At 39.3% G+C, this 22,619-nt stretch overlaps 1 protein-coding gene across 1 annotated transcript in view; it reads right to left on the minus strand.

The window, feature by feature from the left end:
• Nucleotides 1-21,386, minus strand: part of LOC139733936 (uncharacterized) — a 31,231-nt gene extending 9,845 nt beyond the window's left edge. The window contains exons 1-13 of the mRNA XM_071644749.1: nt 21,286-21,386; nt 20,088-20,476; nt 18,384-18,503; nt 17,263-17,378; nt 11,278-14,370; nt 10,169-10,342; nt 9,600-9,848; nt 8,174-8,314; nt 7,465-7,642; nt 5,433-5,570; nt 4,101-4,276; nt 2,401-2,640; nt 1,733-1,890 (exon numbers count right to left, since the gene is read on the minus strand). Of these exons, the coding sequence (XP_071500850.1) occupies nt 1,733-1,890; nt 2,401-2,640; nt 4,101-4,276; nt 5,433-5,570; nt 7,465-7,642; nt 8,174-8,314; nt 9,600-9,848; nt 10,169-10,342; nt 11,278-14,208 (4,385 nt within the window). The 5' untranslated portion in view covers nt 14,209-14,370; nt 17,263-17,378; nt 18,384-18,503; nt 20,088-20,476; nt 21,286-21,386. The remainder of the gene's footprint in view (nt 1-1,732; nt 1,891-2,400; nt 2,641-4,100; nt 4,277-5,432; nt 5,571-7,464; nt 7,643-8,173; nt 8,315-9,599; nt 9,849-10,168; nt 10,343-11,277; nt 14,371-17,262; nt 17,379-18,383; nt 18,504-20,087; nt 20,477-21,285) is intronic.
• Nucleotides 21,387-22,619: the final 1,233 nt, after the last annotated feature.

Below are 22,619 nucleotides of genomic sequence, written 5' to 3' on the forward strand. Positions count from 1 at the left end.
GAGGTCATAAGAAACACTTAATTTGCTATTTCACAGTACCCAAAGAGTCATACATACTGTATATACGCTATATATTTTGCGGGGGTTTTATTTTCGCGAATTTCGTGAGTCGGGAGCTTCGCGAAATTAACAACACGCGAAAATATTACCTTCCAAAATGAATCCCTTGCCTTGATGATACGAACATTTCAGTACCATGTCACGGTTTACCGAACAGACCATACTGGCTAAGCTTGTTTATGTACATATAGCACGTCCACGTTTACTTACGAATACTGTAGAGAGCCAATCCATTACGCCACAACGTTACAAACGCGCGGCATGTCACCGTTGATTACATGTAACGTTACTAGTACTAGCTCTTGCGTTTGCATGCCGCTTCCTGTCAACTTTCGGGACCGGGGCTTCGTATGCTCCAGCTGGTTGCCGCTGAATTTACTCGTACCCCTCATACCACTCGTCAGAATCTAGCGCGATGGACTTCAAAAATGTTGAATTCTAACTTAATAGTTCGCAGAGTTTGGTAAGTTTTTTTTTTTTATGCAGTGTATAACTAGTATCATTCTTATTTGCTAGTAAGTTGAAAATTCACATTTTCTTTTCTCTGGTCTCCCAATCGCGAATTTAACCACTCGCGAAAATGTGTGACAGCAGCAATTCGCAAAAATTTATGTACGCGAAAATTATAGCGTATACAGTATTACAAGACTTTACATTGTTCTTCACAAGGAAAGTACTCCAAGAGAGTGGTTTCTTTCCTTAGGCAGGGCTCGACACTAACGGTGGCCCGGTAGCCCGGGGCCACCAAAAACGCACGTCGGGCCACCAAAATTTCAGAAATGAAGAATTTGGTGGCCTGATCGGGCCACCAAAAAAGGTTGGATGTTTGCCTTTGGGCCACCAAAAATAAAAGTTAGTGTGGAGCCCTGCCTTAGGTTAGCTGTCTCTCAAATTAGACCTCTTCTTTTTTCTCTCTCTCTCATGTTGGAGCACAGAAGGCAATATCTACAGATGATAAAGATTCGTACATTGCTTTTGCACAGGTAGTTGTTTTTAATCAAGTCTTACACTAACATAAACCAGAGTCACAGCTTGAAGAATTGTTTTCAGTTTCAGTTTGGTACCAATCTGCAGGAAGCATATTTGTCAATCCCTTCTTTGAAACAGATGATAAACACTAATGCCAAATAGGTAAAGCATAGAACACTGACAAAGCTTCAGCATACTCACATAGGAACAAACAAAAACCAGCAAACATAATGGACATGGGTGCAATACAGTGGCAATCATGAGTTCAATTTACACTCTAAGCCAGGTTTGGTCTGCAAAGGAAGAATGTTTTGAAAAACATGTAATTAATTCCACAAGTCTATGAAAAGCTTAGAACTTTACCCACAACACAAAAATGAGTTGATGACAGCTTAGCTGTGTTTCACTCTTTTCTAGCAGAGCAAAACCCCTACTCCTAACCCTAGACCACAGTATCATCTTTGCTGATATTGAAAATACCATATAAACAGGTGTCTTTCAGGTACCAGCTAACATGATCAAAGCTACATGAAACATGACTTTAAAGTGAATTCAAGACCAAAGGACAGAAAGTGTTTTTATTTTTAAAAGGCAGGAGCTCACAAAACTGCATGATCTCAACATGCACACTGCAGGCAGTACCTCTTTGTTTGATAAAGGCATGTCAGTCCTGCAAACTTTCAGGAACTAAAAAAAGTCTTACCTCTCTGACTTGATAGAATCCTTTCCCCTCTTCTTCCTAGATGACTTCCAGGGATCTTCCAGATCACTGTCTGATGATATCACAAATTCTTTCACACTGTCCTCCTCATCATCATATTCATCTGATGTGACGAAGTTATCCATCTCACGCTTAGCAGCCTTTTAGTGAGTGAAAACAAACATGTGCAATGATAGACGAGATAAACAGCAATCATTTTACCAGAAGTCATACACCTGTTATCTGAGGAAACATGAAACAGGCAGTCTCTCACAGATATCAAATGAACTTCTGTCAGACCAAGTAACTGCTGAACACATACAGTATGGAAAGCATCTTCAGATCCATAAGGCAAAGAACTGTTAACCCCCCCAAAAACAACAACAAAAAACAAACAAACAAACACACAAACAAAGAAAACAAAAAACCAAAGAAAAACCAAAAAGCAATTACAAGGGTATGTGCAATGATTATTCTCTCATTGATTCACATTGTGTCATTTCATACAAATGTTTAGTCAAATTCTCCTGGGGAAAGGGTGAACTGTCTGCATTATTAGCAGTCTTTAATCTACCCTTTATTCGCCTATGCAATCGTAAGTTAAAAAAAAAAGAGAAACTATGAATGCCTCTTTGCTTTAATCAGTCCCATTATGGACTTATTTCACTCACTGCTCTGTCCTCCCTAGCAGTGGCTAGCTGTAGGAGTCTAGGATGTGTCCAGACATTCATCAGGACCTGGTAGTCAGCAAAGAGACTGGTGGTCTGTGTCTTGGAGCCATCCTCCTTGCGTCCTGACAAATTGTTCAGGTAATGTTCATACAGTTTGATCTGGACAGGTGTCAATCTGATGCTGACGACGAACTCGTGTTTGGGCGGCAGGAACTTGGTAAGCGCTGAGTAGTCCTTTCTCTGTGTGAGTACAATGTTCAACAGGCAAAGATGAGAAGAGTGGTCAACTGCAAACATTTACACCAGGCAATGTGGGAAATTGACTGTGTGGTTCAGAGGACTGGGCATCCATCGTGAAATCTTAACCCTAACTAGGCCGGGCTATTCAGGTAGTTGATAGAGCCGGGGGGGCTCCCAGGCCCCCCCTCCAGATCTCGCCCGTGGACCGCGCGATCGCGACGAAAATTGGCACACACATTGCCTATGATGTAATCTAAAATACCATGAAGTTAATTTTTCAAAAAATTATCATTAATACTAAATTATGCTAATTCATTCATAATGATGCATGAAACAGACTATTTGGTATAAATCACAAAATAAAGCTCAAAACAGGCACATTTTTTGTGTAAATATCCTTTTTAGTGTCCTGAGCAAATGTAATAAAAAAATTCTTAAGTATTTTATTGTTTTTTTGAATTTCTTATGTATTTCCTTGTTTGACTTATTGTTTTTCATTGCTTTTTCGATGAGATTTGTCCGCGACATCTCTCCGAACAAGAAAATATGTTGTTCATTGATTTTAATCAATAAAATACCAAAATAATCATGCTTTTATGAAATTTGCCTGTAAGCACAGTTTGCATTGAAATTGTACACGAATTCACGTTTTTGAGCAATTCTTGGTCTGACATGCATGTACATATTTATGCGTAACTTCGGAACCGCGAGCCCGGGCGTCGTAAATTTGGTGTCAAAAGATGCGGGAGACTCGAAAGAAAAAAGTCATGAAACGTCGCTGTGATAGCTTTTTGTGATTGCGATACATCGCGCGGAACGTCGATGCAGAACGTCGCGCGGAACGTCGAGGGGGGGGGGGGGCCTCGGAGGCCCCCCCCCCCCCCCCCCCCCCCCCCCCCCCCCCCCCCCGGCCTAGTTAGGGTTAAAGCAAACCCTGAAGGCATGCAGAGGCAATGTACCCCTTAATCTCTCTAACAATTATCACTACCAATACTCATGGATTATGGATTTTTAAGCCTTCAAGATGTTGATTTCACTTTTTTTCCAAAATCCATAATCGGAGAAGGGCACATGTGAAATAAATCTTGATGTAACATTTCGTCTCACCTCTGATATGTCTTTGCACTAATAAACCAAACTGTCTTTAATATCGAAGCACTTTGTGCATGTAAAAAGGTACATGACCCACAATTTTTTTAGTTGAACTTACTTACTCCATCCCCCATGTATGAAAAATAGACATGTGGGACTACACGTAACTGGTATGCAGTTTACTATAAAACCAGCAATTTTCTCTTGCATGAAATTTTTCTTGTGAATTCTGTTAGGAGCGAAGTTACTTGCAAAAATACGTGCAAAAAGGCTGTCAGCTCCAATTTGTAAGAATTTCATGCCGCAAACATTTGTAATTTTACAGTATTTTGGCCAGAAATGAAGACCAGAAGTAAAAGGTTGCAAACCTGGACACATCCAGAGAGAAGGTTGTGAAGAACATGAGCTCTCCTTTTCATGATCTTGACATCTCGAAGAGTGGAGTCACTGTGCTGTCCGTTTGTGATGGGATTCACAAAACGATTCTTGAACTCCCTCATAGTACCAAGCAGATTGGGTTTCACAAAGTTCACCATACAGTGGTCTGGAGTGAAGACATCATATACCATTACTATCTCCACTTGAAGATACACTGTGCTTGTTTTTCATGATTAGCTGGTATCCTGCTACAAAAAGTACAAGACTTGTATAATCAAAACACAGGGGATTCCATTTTTTAATTTGATCTTGCACAAAGTAAGGAGGCTACACATTGGACAGCTACAGTATAGAGTAAAAAGTGCACTTTTGGGGGCAACTATTTTGTTTAGACTTGGTCCTGGAAGATAAATTTCAGACATTTACATTTTCTGGTTGGTAAAGGCACAGCTTCATCAGAACACACAATCTTATAGAGCATTAACATGTGCACATCAGAGCAGTGAACTGTAATTCTAGTGTGTATTCAGTGCTTAACAGTCCCCATTTTCAAATGGAAAATTAAAATGAAAAAAAGAAAAAAATTCATGTCCTTTGTTTTCCCACCGTTCCCTGGGTGATGTATGCACACACTTTGATGTGGAAGATAATTCCCCTGATATTTCAACACACAAATAGAGTAACACTAAGATAAAAAAAAAAAAAAAAATCACAGGTGAGTTACAGAGACTCCAACTCTCCCATTTTCGAAGGGGGATCTCCCGCCGAAAGCCCAATTTTGCAAAATCTCCCGTTCTCCTGCTTGAGATTTAATTTCTCCCGCCCTGGCTCTGTGTCTCCCGTTTGAAATGATTTCTTACTTAATATTGTATGTTGAAAAATAAGCCTAAGATATCACGAGAGAGCATCTAGAACCCTAGAGCTTCCAGGACCTGGCCGCAAGGAACTTCGCGCTTTGCGCTCATGATGTGTGCTTTGCGCACATCAAATTGCAGTCTCCCGTTTGCTAGGGGTTTCAGACGGGAGGATCTCCCGATCAGAAAGTGCTTAGAGTTGGAGTCTCTGGAGTTATCATACGTTACTTTCGCAAGTGTGCTCAGAAGACTTAAAAGCACTCATATGGGAATACGTTCAGAATATTTTTATCTTCTATACCATAATAGCAAAATGAAAAAGAAGATTGTACAGGGAGCAGACAAACTGAAAACTTATACCTCTTAAGATTGTAGCTGATCTATAAAATACATTGCATAATCATGCAACAGCAAAAAGAGAAGAAGAAGAAGAAAAAAAAAAAGAAACAGTTTCATAGACTATCTTACATTCTATGAGGTTGTTTTGCAGTGGTGTTCCAGTTAGACATATCCTCCTCTTAGTGTGAATGCTATTCATAGCCTTGGAGATTGCCGAGTTGTCATTCTTCAGCATGTGACCCTCGTCACACACAACAATCTGTGGTCCTGCAAGGAGTGTGGTGATGTGTTTAGGAGGGAAGAAGACAACAAAGATCTTAGTACCAGACCATTACACTTGAAGAATCAGTACTACATATGAACTGTTCTCACTCCCTCTCAATTCAGAACAACTGTATAAATTTTTCCCCTATCAAGACTGGTATTGTGTCTGTTCTCTGACCCAGACACCACAAATCCCAGGCTTTGTAAACAGCACTGCACTATTATGAGAACTGAAAAGGAATATTCTTAGTGGACCAAAAAGTACCTTTTTTCATTTTTCCTGCAAAAGACTCATGAAGTAATACAATTTGGGAAGAACAATACTTTCCATGAAACCTGCTGTGTTTGGGAGAAAAAAAAATCACAAAACAATACAAACTACAGAGTACTGCAATAAGCAACAACGGGCATCTCTGAGACACCAGCTGATTTAATATCAATGTTTGAATTGTGATTTAAGACAATCCAAACTGGGACGTCAGAAGATTATGATTTATCATGAATACCCTTAAGTAAAACTAGAAATGTCGCTATGGCGACTGGTATGCCTCCGCCATAATGCACGATTCTCCTAATAGGTCTATAGTACATGTGGACAATGATTGATTACATTTTCACAAAATTGGCAAAATATTAAAATGACATGTTTGTCACAAATGCATCGAATGTTTACCTTCCTTGACCTATGTTTAATCGGATGAATAGGAGAACATGTACTTTAACTTCGATTTTGACCCTTTCATAAGTTTACGCACTTGAGTAATTTTCAAGGTATGGAGAAAAAGTGCAATTTCTGTATTGAACAGTAAATTGTTATCATTTTCATCTGGCCTTTGATTCATAAGAGAATCACTGTCAGGCAGAACATACATAAATATGTACTAAGTTTAAAGATTACTTGAGCCGCTTCCGAGATATGGAAAAAGTAGTAAGTTCAGCACTTTCACTTGATCTTTGACCTTTTGACCTTTGACCTTCTTGGCAAAAAAAAAAAAAAATCCCAGAGAATCTCTAGTGGGTAATATACATGCATACATTAAGTTTTAAAAAAATAATCCTGCTGGCATTGCATAAATATAAGGAAAATAGTAAAATTACGAAGTATTGCCCTTGACCTTTGACCCCTGACCTTTGACCCCATAAACCCCAAATTCCCTAGCTAACTACTGACAGTCAGTACATGCATGTATACTTTGTTCCATAAAGATACTTTGAACAATTTCCAAGATACAGAGAAAAAAGTAAAATTTTAACATTTTACTTGACCTTTTGACCTTTGACCTTTTGACCTCATGACCCCAAACTTTCACCAAAGAATCTTAATTGGGTAATACATGTATACACTAATTTTCAAGAAAATATCTTCAGGCATTGCATAGATATGGGGGAAATAGTGCAATTTTAAGCATTTGACCTTGACCTTTTGACCTTTGACCTTGAGCATGTGCACCCAAAAGTTGATAGGCACAATTTCACCCCCTAATACACATACATGCCAAGTATCATTAGTCTACCTCAAAAGGTTTTGATAGTTACCCTGTCCACAAAATTCATTACGGACGGACGGAAGGACGGACGGACGGACGGACAACCCGAAAACATAATGCCTCCGGCACCACTTCGTGGCGGAGGCATAAAAAAAACCAACACACATAAAATCTACAGATCAAAATGAAATATGTTAATGCTTGCTGGAATGTCAAAAAGTATGACATCCTACAATATCTAAGAAGTGTAATAGTTGTCTGTAACCATACAACTGACAATTGGCATATACCTTTTTATTACAAGTTACATAGAACAAAAAAAAAAAATTGATCCCAAAATATGATTCGCTTCTCAATGGAGTCAAGATTTCACATGGTTTGGGGTGTAAGAAAATGTAGCCACTGCATACCTGGTTCTACAAGAGTCTTGCGGAATGTTGCCTTTTGCTTCTTGTTGCGCACATGAGTCAGGAGGGACAGGTTGCGGTACATGGAGTAACCCATGATCATCACACCACCATCGTTAAACCACCTGTTTAGGAGGTCCGCCCGAGCCCAGTTGTTCTTGACTGTACTCATTTCATACACCTGTTACAAGACAAAACACTATCAGTTCTCTGAAAACATCTCTATCATTTGCTTGGCTGTTCTGTGATTTTCTCTACTACTGGTAAGTTCACCTGCGACACAAGTGATTACTATAAAAACAAGGAAGTTTTAAACAAGCATTTTTGCACATGTGAAGACGATGGATGGCAGCTTCCCTTGTGTTCTGTGCTATCACGTCACCTCTACTGGAAGTCACATTCACATTATACGAGATGAGTATTGACGCTTCAACTTTAAAGAAAGAAAGAAAGAAAAACTGGATTTCATAAACATAGGAGGAAAGAAGGAAAGTACATGCATCTAGATGGTGGTCATAGGACAGTGAGAACACATTGCTAAAGGTAAGTAAGTAAATATGTAAATTTGCTGTGTTTTCTTCTTCATCAAGATACACTAATTTTTGAAAAATCTTTACAGCTAAGAATGTTATGTCTACATGTACATCCTTAACATGCTCATTTGACTACTGACTGAAGTAAAAGCATCAGTGATAGCTGTGAAGGAACTCACTTCCATACAGTCATCCATTTCACCTAGCCACTTCTGGAACTCATCCTGCCAGTTGAGAACAGTGTTGAGAGGAGCCACTACCAGACAGGTCTTGATTCCTAACTTCTCACAGTTCATCACTGTATGCAGGTATGTTATCACCTAGATACAAAGGATGAACATTATATGGACACTGACGTGGTCTCTGTGCAGGTTGCAAGATGAACACAAGGTTTCAATCAATTAAGCATGTTTACATGTACACATCACTGCAGTGCATGTTTGCTTACACATCATCTTGAATATCATCATAGGCACATATCTTTCCATGTTGGGGAACCCCACAAAAAAACAAAAGGGAACCCCAACAAAAAGCAAAACAAAACAAAAACAAAAGCAAAAAGAAAAAGAAAAAAAAGAAGAAAAAGGATTGTGGTGCTTGCTTTTTACAAGCACATCAAGGGGGGGGGGGGGGGGCATTTCATGAAGCACTTTGGCGGACAACTTTGTCGGACAAAACTGCTCTCAGTCAATCAGATGCAAGGATTTCAGTAGCTTTTAACAGTTTGTCGGACGAAATGTCTGACAAAAAGCTTCATGAAATGCCCCCCAGGAATTACAGCTGCACAGTCAATTTAAGATCATGGCTACACAAACAATATACTTTGGCCCCAGAGTGTACCATGTAACGGTGCAGTAGTGGAGCATTGCTTTTTGACTCTTTCTTCTTGACCAAAAATTGAAGCAGAAACAAATTTGAATAATTTCAGATAAACTGACCTCTTATGCATGATTTCTTCAAGGCATTTATAAATTCTTATAATGCAGGTCTTTTTAAACAATTTAATTGTCATCCTAAGAATTATCCTTCACTTTAAATGTGTTAATTTCACATTGGACTTCATCACCAATATGTTAAATAATAAAGACCACCTACATGATTTGTATGAGGAGTATTATTGGCAATATTTTACTATTTTGCACACTTAAGAGTAAGGGATGTGTCATCACGAGTGTGCAATACAAAAAAAAATTTACGGCATATACCCAAACAAATGTGTGTGCGTGAGTGTGTGTGTGTGTTGGGAGAGAGAGAGACAGACAGACAGAGAGAGGAGGGGGTTGTACAATAATACATAAGTACAATATACATAAACAATGATGCATTTCAAATTTCACCTTCAGCAAGAATTCTTGTACTTCAATGGCTGTCCAGTAAACTTACCTATGATATACTTTGCTACATTTTGCACTGGTATTTTATAATTCACACAACATTAAAAAACATGTATCCTGTGTCTTTTTCAAGTTGTGAAAGCATCATAATAGAGGAAGGGTCCTGACATGGTGCTACCTGTAATGTTTTGCCCAGTCCCATGCACTACCTGTAATGTTTTGCCCAGTCCAAAGCACTACCTGTAATGATTGGCCCAGTCCCATGCACTACCTGTAATGTTTTGCCCAGTCCCATGCAATGTGCCAGGATACAGCCTCCGCCTTGTTCCTCAGCCTTGGAAAGAGACTCAAAGGTGCTGTCATACAGGAACTGGACACCATCAACCTGGTGGGGCTTCAGCTGCTTGGTCAGTTCCTGGTCAACATCCAGCAGGACTTCACTGGACTCCTTGTCCTTCTCCAGGACACAAGATTTGACCACAGCACTCTTCTCTGCCTTCTCATCTTCCTCTGCTATGATCTAGACACAAAACACCACACAACTTTTCAATAGTAAAGCAAATTTCTGCTGGCAAACCTAACTTCATTCATGACTTAGCTGCTTATAAAACATGGCTTTTCTAATACATTTGACACTAACATTAAAAACAGAGACACTATGTTTCCATCAAATATTGATATGTGCTGCTTATAAAACATGGCTTTTCTAATACATTTGACACTTACATTAAAAACAGAGACACTATGTTTCCATCAAATATTGTTACATAAAATATAAGTTTATTCCTATTAAAAGCCATAATTAATCTCTGAAGCCAAGTATTTTGTTATTACAGCTACCTCTCTTCTCTTCTCCAGGACACGTTTTCTCCTTTCCTGTTCCTCTGCCTCAGCTGCTAAGGTCTCAGCCTTAAGCTTGCTTTTCTTCAGTACTCGTCGGATCTGTTTGCGGCCTTTCTTTGGAGTGTCATTCTCATCTTCTTCACTAGTGTTTCCATTTTGTGTGGATACAGCCTGTGCAAGATACGATTCAATTCACATCAATTCATGAGAATTAAGAACAGTCACGTTGATGACATGTCATCTTCACATAAATCAGCACTATGCAAAACGTGTACACTTGTCACTTGTGCAGCTGCACTATTTTGTATGAGACAAAGTGTGACAAGACTATGGCATTGTTATTTGTAGGATTACAAAGTATTTCGAATAGACTTCAGGACAGCATGACAAAGTACACGAATCTACACTCAGGAAAACACTTTGTATCATCAGCTTGCCGTGAGATATTACACATAGAAACTAGGTTGCTGCATGTTGGCCTACAGCAGTGTTCACACCAGCCGAAATACAACTTGCATTATGTTTTTTGTCATGTATTTGGTGGAAAACACATGACTCCACCTTGACTCCAATTCAACAAAAATAACAATTATTCAAACGAATGAATGAATGAATGAATGAATGAATGAATGAATAAATAAATAAATAGATAATTAAAATAATAGTAATAATGGCACTAACACCATCATAGTTAAGTTATATGTTGTGTAAATACTTCAGATTTTGTAATTGATGACTCTCATAAGGACTACAGACTGATCAACATTTAATTACAGACAAGCAATGTGTCTATGTGCCATTCATCAATGCCACTACATTGTGTTGTTGCATTGTTGGGTACATTGAAAGCTATATCATTGATAGGCCTATCTTGACAACATTCTGAACGTAGAATATCAAAATAATTCTAAAGGAAATCTGAAAATATAACAGAGAAACAAACTGGCACTGTGACAATGAACTTGGTTTGTTGAAACATAAAACCTGAATTACTTCAGGGTGATAACTTTTCTTTACTATCAACTACCAGCACCAGAAAGTTAATATGATATACATGTACATGTATGAAGAAATTCCTATGTCTCACTGGATACCTGGTATCTTACCTTGTCATCGTCATCCTCTTGCGTCTTAGATTCCTCGCCAGATTCAGAATCAGATGGTTCCTTTATTCTTCGTCTCTTTTTTCCCTTTCCACCCTTAGCTCGTCTAGCAGGTTGAAATTCCTTGCTTGAGTCTGCCTCAGAGCTAGTGCCTTGAACTCGTTTTACCTTCTTCTTTCCTTTCTTTTGCTCTTTGGAAGAATCCTCAGTGGAGGATGCTGTTTGTGACTGAGTCGCACGTTTTCTCTTTGACCTCCTCTTGGGTACATCATCTGATTCTGATGACGTAAAGTAATCATCCGTGTCCTCTACAACCTTCTTTTTCTTCTTCACAGTCTTGCCTTTGTTCTTACTCTGCTTCTTTGCTTTAGTCTTCTGTCCCTTCTTTGGCTTTTCACCCTCACTGCTTGATCCCGATCCTGATATTCTCACTTGTAGCAGAGGATGAGTTTTTTTCTTTACCGTGACTTCTTCCTCTGAGTCATCATCTGCCTCTTCATCCTCATCCTCATTTTCATCTCCATCTTCACCATCTTCTTCATCTTTATCTTTATTCCTCTCACTCTTGTCCTCATCTTTATTGTCATCATCATCTTTTCCCCCACTTCCTCCTCCCCCCATATCTTCTCCATTTTCATGGTTCTCATTCGTACCCCAGTCTCCATCTTCTTCAAGTGATTCTTCATCCTCTGGTTTTCTTTTCTGGGCCTGTTTCTTGCTTCGCTTTGACCCTGCTCCATCCATTTCTTGGTCATCATCATTGTCATCCTCGTCATCGTCATCATCATCATCATCATCTTCATCATCAATTTCATCCATTAATAGTCTCTCTTCAATGTCTTCTAAACTTTCCTGTTTTTTACTGTTCTTGTTTAGACTTTTCCACCTCAGGCCACTGTTTTCATCACTATCACTGTCTGAGTCATCAGATGATGTGTCTGTGCTGAGAAATTCTTTGCTCTTCACTGCACATTTTGCAGGTGACTTTTTCTCCTTCTTTACACTCAGTTCAGTTTCTGCATCATTGATAACTTTGTCTTCAACTGAACTTTCATGAGCTGAACTGGGGCAATCTACGCCATTTTTTGGATTACTCTGGTCACTGTCGTCTTGAACCTTACTGTCTTTTCCATTACTTTCCTCGTCCGTGTCTTGCCGTTTTCTTTTTCTCTTCAGATGTGACAAACTCTCCAACCTCTGCACTTCCTTTTCATCTTCAGACAACTCTGAAGAAGAAGGCTTCCTACTCCTTTTTTTCACTTTTGGTCGAACTTCCTTCTCTTTTCTACCTCTGCTGTGAATATTACCAGTCTCACTTTCACTTGAGTCTAATTCACTACTGCTCGAAGTAAAGCCTTTCTTCTTGAACAGTTTTTTCTTTGCTGTTTTTGTGTTCGAGGCACCATCTGGTGGATCCACTCCAGATGTTTTTTTGGCATCCTCTCCCTCTCCTGAAGTATGATCAGCTGAGGATGCATTTGGTATTCCATCAAAGCCTGACTCCTCTTCCACATTGCTGGAGTCCAGTCCTGGTCCCCGTTTTTTATGACCTCCCTCATCATCATCAAAATCTTCACTTGATAACACTTCCTCCTTCTTAATCATACTTTGCTTGACTTTTTCAGAAGGCTTTGTTTCTTTTTTGGGTGTGTTTTTCTTCTTAGAGAGCTTTTTCAACCCATGTGGACTGTAACAAGAGCCATCACTTTCATCATCAGAGTCTGTCTCAGAGATCATGGACATCAGCCTTTCAAAGTCATCTTCATCATCATGAGACTCTTTGTCTTCATCTTTGTCATCATCTAATGTTCTTGACCTCGGACTCTGAGACTCTCTACTGAGCCGAGGAGTCACTTTCAGTTTCCTGGGACTGTGTTGGTTTACCAGTTCATGACTGTCTTCACAAACATTTGGACTAAGGCAGTCACGTGTGGATTCTTTTCCTTCATCACCAGCCAGGTTTGACTCATCATTTTTTTCACCAACTTCTTTGGTGTCAGGATTACTAACTGCATTGTCTGGTGTGGGATCACTCTTTTCAGAACTTGGCAATTTATCGTCATTGTTGTCATCACCAGTATTAACTTTTTGCTGCTCTTTCTTGATGTCATTCTCTTCAACATTTTGTTGCACGGCGCAATCCTGTGATACATCAACTTCCATTTGAGTCTCGTCCACCGTTATATCCCTTGGTTGAGTGTCAGAGTTACTGGTAGTTCCAAGAGACAATCTACTAGCATCCTGGACATCATGCCTTTGTTCAGAGTTCTCTTTTAAAGCCTTGCTTGAGGCTACTTCTGCACAAGACATCTTACAAACCTGCATTGTCTTGTCAATGCTCACATGTTTTCTCTCCTCTGTCAAGTGGTTTGATGGCAAATCAGTCCTAACTCTATGGCTATCTGAAACATGAAACTTTGATTTCCTCTCTGGACTATCGCAATCCTCAGTATCAGTTCCATCCAAGGCAGAGTCACTTTTGTTGATGTCACCATGGAGACTCCTCTTGACAACAGATTCAAACTCATTCAGGACAGCCTTGACTGCTCCAAGGTTCTTAAGTGACAGCTCCATTTGGGCTTTCTGCATTTGTGGCACCTCATTTTTTAGGCGCATCAGACTATGCATGAAGAAAGCTTTGCCAGAAACATTGCCAACAAGGTACTGCAGAAATTCCTCTGCGATGTCAGAGTCTGTCATCACTGCTGTTTTCTTGGCTTGCTTTGCCACCTTCTTGGTTGCTCCATTTGGAACAGGTGGTTTCTGTTTTACTCTTTCTGTTTCTACCTTTATCTTCTCCTGTTTTTCCTTCTGAGTTTTCACCTTCCTACTAAGATTTGAAAGCAGTGAAGAGCACTTGGCTTTCAGTTCTTTGAGGGGTAATGGATTGCAAACATAGCATTGCCATTTGCTCTCTTTTTCAATTCGAGACATCTCTTTGCGTCCTAGATTCCTCTTGATACAAGGCTTGCAGAATGTCCTTGGACAGAAATCACAGCAGGTTAAATTGCCTCCCTCACCACACCAGCGGCACTGCTCCTCAATGCCCTCAGAGTCACGCTTCCAAGGACCACTGTCATAGAAATCCAGGCATTTCTGTTGGCAAATAATTGGGGTGTGTGAATGCAGTTAATAACACTTCAGTTAGTAACATGAAACACGGGACCTGCTTTTTTTTCCATCATATCCGGTATGAGAAAACTCCTCTGCCTTTTCAGAAGCATTCATTCAAAGCTGACTATTGTAAAGGTGGACATTTTTCGTGGTGTTGAAATTTCTGTGCATTTTAGGCAATCAGAAACTAGCGCAAAAATAAAAGCACGCAAACATTTTTGCTTGCCATATGTTCCAGTAGTTGCTGTCAAGAAACATGCACAATTCATCTTACCTAGCAGAGTGCTAAATTACTTACTTCATAATATCCACTTTTAAAGTAACCTGATGTACCCATGAGTGACACATCTGTAACCTTCAACAAGCAATGAACTCAACATTATCTTCATTACAGTATATCAGTATTCACATCTACAGGTGTCAAAAATATATGATTTTTGAAAAATGTTGCATCTCCTCATAACTTTCTGAACCACACACAAACACAGTACATAATTTGTCTCAAAAACAACCAGAAATGTAGCTATGTCTCAAAAATAACTAGAAATGTCGCTATGGCAAATGGTATGCCTCCGTTATAATGCATGATTCTTCCAATAGGTCTAGACCATATCTTAACAATGTGAGACAACAGTTTCACATAATTGGCAAAACATTAAAATGACATGTTTGTTACAAATACATCAAGTGTTTACTTTCCTTGAACTAGGTATAACTTGGATGGATGGCTAAATTGTTTAAGAGAGCAGGTATTTGGGGATTTGAACATTTTCACCTGACCTTCGACCTTTACCTTTTGCCCCATGGCCTACAATTCTACGAATAACCACTAACTGGTAATATCCATTTTTAGGACAATACTTTGAGCTATAAGATATGCGAAAATTGTGACATCTGAACATCTGAACATTTTCCCTTGACCTTTGATCCCCATGGCCAAAATCTTTCTGTACAGAATCATTATGCAGTAACGCATGTATATAACTTGTTTTTATTTAATCTATCTGAGTATGCATTGAGTAATCTCCACGGTATGGAAAAAAGTCTAATGTTAGCATTAAATAGTAGAATCTTAGCCTTTGACCCCATGACCCCAAAAGTCCCAACAGAATCATTGTCACGCAGTTTATGCAAAATATGCATATGTTCTTGAAAGTTTCACGAAGATACCTCAAGCCATTTCTGAGATATGGAGAAAAAAAGTGAAATTTTAGCATTTTCATTTGACCTTTGACCCCATGGTCCAAAACTTACCCAAGAGAATCATTACTGGGAAATGCTTGTATACACTAAGTTTCAAGAAAATACCTTCAGGCATTGCACAGACATGAGGGAAATAGTGAAATTTTGAGAATTTGACCTTGACCTTTGAACTTTAGCATGTGCACCCAAAAGTTGATAGCCACAACTCATACATACATATTTATGCCAAGTTTCATTAGGATGCCTCAAACAATTTTTAAAATACGGTGTCAAAAAAAACTAGAAATGTCGCTACAGCGACTGGTTATACCCCCGCCAAACAACATTTCATAAGCTTTGGTCAAAAAACTGAGGAAGTAGTTAAATCCGCAAGATCTTTCCTTGATCTTCTGCCATTAATATGCCGTTACCATGGCAACGTACTTTCGGGTACTGTCGAAAAATGCGTCTTGCACATCTACAACCAAAGGCACACATCAGTACCAAGTTTCATGGAAATTGGGCAAAAACTGAGGAAGTAGTTTGCAACACAAAATTTTCCATCATTTTGGCTCATAATATGTGAGCTGTTACCATGGCAACATACTTTTTGTCACTGTCAAGAAATGTGTCATGCTGACCTATATCCTAAGACAAACATTCAATATGAATTCCATGAGAATTGGAAGAACACTGATGAAGCAGTTTTGCCATGAAGCATTTTGCCCTATATTTTACCAATAACATGCCGTTACCATGGCAACGCACTTTTTGCCACTGCGGAAATATGTGTCTTGCACATTAACATATTCAGATGAACATCTGTACCTAATTTCATAAAAATTGATCAAAAACTGTGGGAGGAGTTCGCGACGCAAGATTTGCAACGGACCGACCGCCCGACCGCCCGACCGACCGCCCGACCGACCGCCCGACCGACCGCCCGACCGACCGCCCGACCGACCGTCCGCTGATTCCTATATACCCCCTTCAAACTTCGTTTGGCGGGGGTATAAAAAGACTACTGATGGACGGAAGGATTGTTCGTTTGTTTGTCTTTTTGCACCGTGTGCTGAAGCTATCACATACCTTACAAATAACGACTCCAAGAACTGGATGGGAATGGAAGGTCCGTTTGTTTGGAAAGTCCCCCGGATAGGACATAAAATGGAGGTCCCATGTATGAGAGAGTAACAACTCATGCACGTTAAAGATCCCACTTCATTCATTCATCGCAAAGAGCAGGGTGTTTAACCCGGTGAAGTGGTCCCACCTCACATCCAACTGGACCCTATGGAAGACCAGCTTAACGTAGCTGAATATGGGCTATCCAGCCATCTTCTCAGATGGAATGAACAAACAAACAAATAAGGACAGACAGACAACCCTGAAACATAATGCCTCCAGCGACACTTCGTGGCGGGAGCATATAAAGATAAACAACATTCCATGCTTGAAACACAAAGTTGGGTGCCATCATGTGGAATGGTCTTGTGATGCTCTTTGCTATTCTGAGCTATGTATAACATATTCTTAAAGCAACTGCAAGTGCTTTAGGCACAAAATGGTCACCCTTTCAGTAATTTCCTAACTTTTTTGTGTGTAGTGTTCGTTTGTTTGTGTGTGTGTTTTGTTTTGGTTTGGTTTGGTTTGGGTTTTTTTTTTGCACTGTGTGCTGAAGCTATCACATACCTTACAAATAACAACTCCAAGAACTGGATGGGAATGGAAGGTCCGTTTGTCAAATGGGTTGACCTGCTCACTGCAAGATGTGCAGAACACAGAATCTATGACATCTTTTCCAGTTCCTGCAAAACAGAAAGTTTCCATACACAATCACTTCAGCTTAATTTTCTGTAAAGAGTCATCATGTGATATTATTTCATATCATTTCAATTTCATCAAAATAGATTGGATAGCAGCTCACACAAGAATAATTACATTTCTTGCAGTACAGTATATCTACTGTTTGTATTGTGCTGTTATAATTCAAAATGGATGAATGGGCCCATATCACACCATTATGACATAAATCTAGGGTCATCTCATGATAAATACATTCCTGTTCAGTGTTGTACACAGATATCATTTCAATTTAACTAATTTCTTGAAGTGTCTAAAATCTTATGATCATTACACTCATCCCACTGTGCAACACTGACATTAGGCTGCGTTCACATAGAAGTATTCGGTATTCGCTATTCGCTATTCGGGCACCAAGTACACCATCACCCGCACCGTCAACTCACCATCCCATGCAGTGAGGATTTCTTCCTCCTACATCCCAGCAAATCTTATTAACAATTTCTAAACTGCATCAGAATGTCAGTCTACATGCTTATTTTTGCTAAAGGGCAAATCCAGACCAAAATTGTCATTATTTCATAAACGAGAGACGGTATACGCTGGAAGAAAATCGAACAAGCTCGATTCCCACTCTGCTATTCTACTCGCAGCTATTCGGTACTTTCGAATAGTGCCCTCTTATGTGAACCGGTGTGAGGAAATCCTATCGTTCGATTCAAGCTATTCGCGTGCCCTCGAAAATGAGCCCCGAATACCCGAATAGTATACTTCTATGTGAACGCAGCCTTATAATATTGATAAAGATACACATCCAACTCTCTGGGCTTGACTTGTTCTTGATTTTAGCTCTCTGCTGCAGGTGTTTCAGGTTCTAGGGTCAGCAGAAGGTGGTTAGAATGCCTAACACCCATCCTCCATGCAACCTCATCAAGCACGTCAATGCTTGTCTGGACCTTCTCCTATCTAAACCTAAATTCTGAAACATATACTGGTTTACATGAACTTACCAGAGTTGAGTTGCTCTTTCTTCTCCCTCTTTTCTCTGGGAAACTGTTTCCTGAACTCAACACTATTGTACCAGTCTTCCTCCCCATCAGGGGCAGCTTCTGGTTCAATGACAAGTGTCCCTGATGAAAAAAAAAAGAAGAAAGAAATATCATACAAGTGAGGGCTACAGGTTGAGGAATACCTTACACTCATCTGACTGAAGGCATTGAGACACCCATGTAGAAAGGACATGCTACTGTAAAACATAACATATTTGTGGCGTGAAATTTTCGCGAATTGGAGCCAATGGCCTTTTTCATGGCATGAAATTTTCGCGAATTGCCACTGGCATTCAATGCATATAGTGTAAACAAGAACTTTTGCATGCATTTTAATTTCATGAAGCTTGGCTCTCCCGAAATTTGCAAAATCAAAATGCTCGCGAAATTCGCAAAAGTAAAATGCACGCGAACATTTCCCGTTTTACAGTATTCAAGGCTGAAGGCTGAGAGTCCACAAAATATATGCAATGAAAGAACAAAATTCAGAATCAACAGAATCATTTTACTATCAAAATTCAGTTCAAACTGTCATGTCAAGGTCTGTGAAGGGGAATAGAAAGAAAATCAACACCAAAATAAAATCAAGAGGCAATGAGATATCTCACATCACAAAATATAATATGCAGTCAAACCTGCCTCAGTGGCCACCTGTATAAAGCGGCTACTTGTTATAATGGCCACTCTTTTAGTCTCCCTTGGTTGGCTGCTATAAACAGGTTTGACTGTACTACCAAACACCACATAGTCTGTAAAATAAATATTTCAAATTGAACAGTACACTTCCCTTTACCACACTTTGCCAACATGCCACATGAATTACCAAGTATTTGAACAACTCATCATGTATCTTCCAGCAATAGGAATAATACACACCAAACAGGGTGAAAATTTGATCACATAATTATGACATTAAAAAAATGTCAATTATGTCTCTTCAGGCCAACCTCAACTTATTACCCCCCCCCCCCCCAATTCTCAAGAGTATAATTCCATGAAAAAAACTTGGATGCTATGCAACTTTTTGTATCATTTTGGCGATTTTTGGTCCATTATGAATCAAATTCTTATTGGAATACGAGGTGGCCCTGAAAAGTACCAATTCAATCAGGGCCACCTCTTACTATGGAAAGAATTTGGTGCATGGTGGAGAGGAAATCACTAAACCTATGCCTCTCACCATGGAAACATTCGAAGAAAGCTTTGTTGTAGTTTGTAATAGCATATCTTCATACATCCTACAACAAAAAACAACGGAGGCATAAAAAACAATGAAAAATGGCCTAGAAAAGAACCACAGATTTATTCAGGTAAGACAACTTTATATAGTAGGTAAACACTGATGTGCCTCCATTATGGTCAACTCAAGCTTATTTTGGCAAGGTGATGTCTAGTCTTGACATTCTTTTATAAAAGACACTCAGTTGAAACTAAAACATCTACTGACAATTCTTTTGAACAGTTTCAAAACAATGTCTGCTACTGTACAAGGAAAAAAAATACCATGAAAACATGGTTTCACACAATGTTTTATCATTACCTTGAAACCAGGAAATACTTAATTATTCAATGCAATTAAACAATTAGTGTTCTGTCACTAAGAATTTAATGCGAGACAAGAAAAAAAGGAAACAAAACAAAACATTATTCCACTAGCTACATTACCTTCAGGAATTTCTTCGTCCACGGGGTAATCAGATACTAGGTCGGCAGGCTTCTCTGAAGTATGTTCTTCACTTCTTGAGTCTTGTCTCTCCTGTTCTCTACCCAACTTACTGCCAACCTCAGCTATCCGGAAGACAAAGCCATCCTTGACACCTGTTAGAGCTTGGATAGAGCGCCTGTTTTTCAATCCAGTAGTAGCTGTTGCCACTGGCTCCTTGTCATGAGATGGGCTTCTTTGTTTAACTGCTGGGGAGATCCTAGTCCTCTCCACCTTTGACCTGTCAATAGGTGTCTGCGATGATGATGGACTGTTGATGAAGGGAGCAGGGAGGCAATCATCGGAGTCACTCTCAGATGTAACAATGCGCCGAGTAACAGTGGGTTTTCTCCTTCAAGTGAAAAACAAAAATAATTGACTGGACCAAGATGCAGTGATATAAGTTGTAGTTAAACAATTTCTGCCCAGCTATTACTGATAGGTAGATTCATTTGTCTAACTCTGAAGTGCATCATAAAACACTTTACCTAGCTTGCCATATCAGTGTTCACCTATTAAACTAACACTAATCCAATTGATATGCATCAAGGAAAGCTGAATCTTTTAAGTAACGTCCTTTGTATTTGGTAAAATCAATAAAATACCAGATATAGCTGATCATTTTAGTGGTTATGGTCCACAATAATACCCTGTGTGAAAAGAAACTGGGCTACACATACTGTAGGCCTATACTTGTATGTGCAAGAACTTTTTTTTTTATCAGCATACCTTTATGCTCTGATCTTGAGCAGCAAATACACATTAAACATGCAGCTCGAAAGTGATTGTAAGATACATAACTTCAGCACAACCGAGTCACAAATAATTTGATGGGTAGTAGAAAAATAAGCAACATCGGGCAACACATGCTGTGTATAAAATTGTACTGATAGCAGCTACAGAATACATTTTCACTGTGGAATAATACCACATTTAATAGCTTTTGTTTATTCTACTTTTCTTTTGCATTGCACATGTCAGTGTGTTGAATTGTGGCAATGGATTAAAAACCCTTGAGTCAGTTCTGCATCAAGGTAAAGTTGATAATCAAGTCATTAGGTAACTACAATAACAATATCAACAAGACTGATTTTGGCATTGGATGTGTGTGAGGATAAAACATACAAACACCAAGAACAAAGTGCAAAAGGAATGACATACGAGGCCCCAGGGACATGGGAGTGCTCTTCTACTCTATTATCAAGGGGATCATCCTCGTCAGCAGACTCAGATTGAATAACTCGTCGTGTGATTGCAGGCTTTCTCCTATAGAGTAAATAACAGCAGCACCACAAGAAATTAATATTATAAATAATAAAAATTAAAAAACACACTTTATAAATGATAAAAGAATATGGCAACACAATTGGAATATGAATAACAATTAGCAAGCACACCATGTAAGCATTACGGCATCTTTGATGGAGGAAACATGACACATATTTCTGGTGAGATACAAGTGGGTAGACTGTTTAATGCAATAAGACATTTTTCACAAGACTTCTCACAAATACTATTTGAAACATGCAAAAAGTAACCTTCATTCCATGCTCAATAATGTTCAAAAGGGAAACAGAAGGCATACACTGAACAGATACCTCGTAACAAGTGTTTGTAAAACTGCTGAGCAAATAAAAAAAAAGACCCAGTGGGACTGCCACTCATCTGAGTATCACAAGTTCACCTTCTGTGCCTTTTTACAGACTATTGCCTGAAAACAACATTGCAAACTTGGGCGCTTTGGGGGCTCCAAGGGGTATGACATCCATTTATATTCAATCACACTAATTATAATACCAGCCAGGACTGTAGAAAATTTGACCATAAATTTTCAAAAGAAGATCAAAATGTGAAAACTGGCCCCCAATTCGGTAATGGCCCCTAAGGGGTTAACCCTGGATCTGCCATAAGAAACATGAAAGTGCAATCATCCATATATTTACTCATAGCATTTACTAAAATCATTTCTGCTTCTAAAGAAAGAGATTTATGATGTTTGTTTGTTTGTTTGTTTGTTTTTTCTAATTTTGGAACTTTGAAGCTCCCTAGGGGTCCTTCAGGAGGGCATGGTGCTCGTTTGATTTAATACTAGAAATATCACTTAAGGTGATTAATACCCCCGCCCCGTGACGACAGTCTTACCCAAGGAATGATCTTTCCTCTTTCCTTGATCTTCTGCCATTTAAATGCCGTTACCATGGCAACGCAGCTTCCGACACGTCCGAAAAATATGTCTTGCACATCTTCCCACCAAGACTATTGTGTGTGCCACATTTCATAAGCTTTTGTCAAAAACTGAGGAAGTAGTTCAATCCACAAGATCTTTACTTGATCTTCCACCATTAATATGCCATTACCATGGCAACGCAGCTTCCGACATGTCCAAAAAATATGTCTTGCACATCTTCCCACCAAGACCAATGTGTGTGCCACATTTCATGAGCTTCAGTCGAATACAGAGGAAGTAGTTCAATCCGCAAGATCTTTCCTTGATC

Source organism: Diadema antillarum, unplaced genomic scaffold (assembly GCF_040938485.1).
Source record: "Diadema antillarum isolate AM-2024a unplaced genomic scaffold, OU_Dant_1.0 seq00000506_RagTag, whole genome shotgun sequence".
Lineage (NCBI taxonomy): Eukaryota > Metazoa > Echinodermata > Echinoidea > Diadematoida > Diadematidae > Diadema > Diadema antillarum.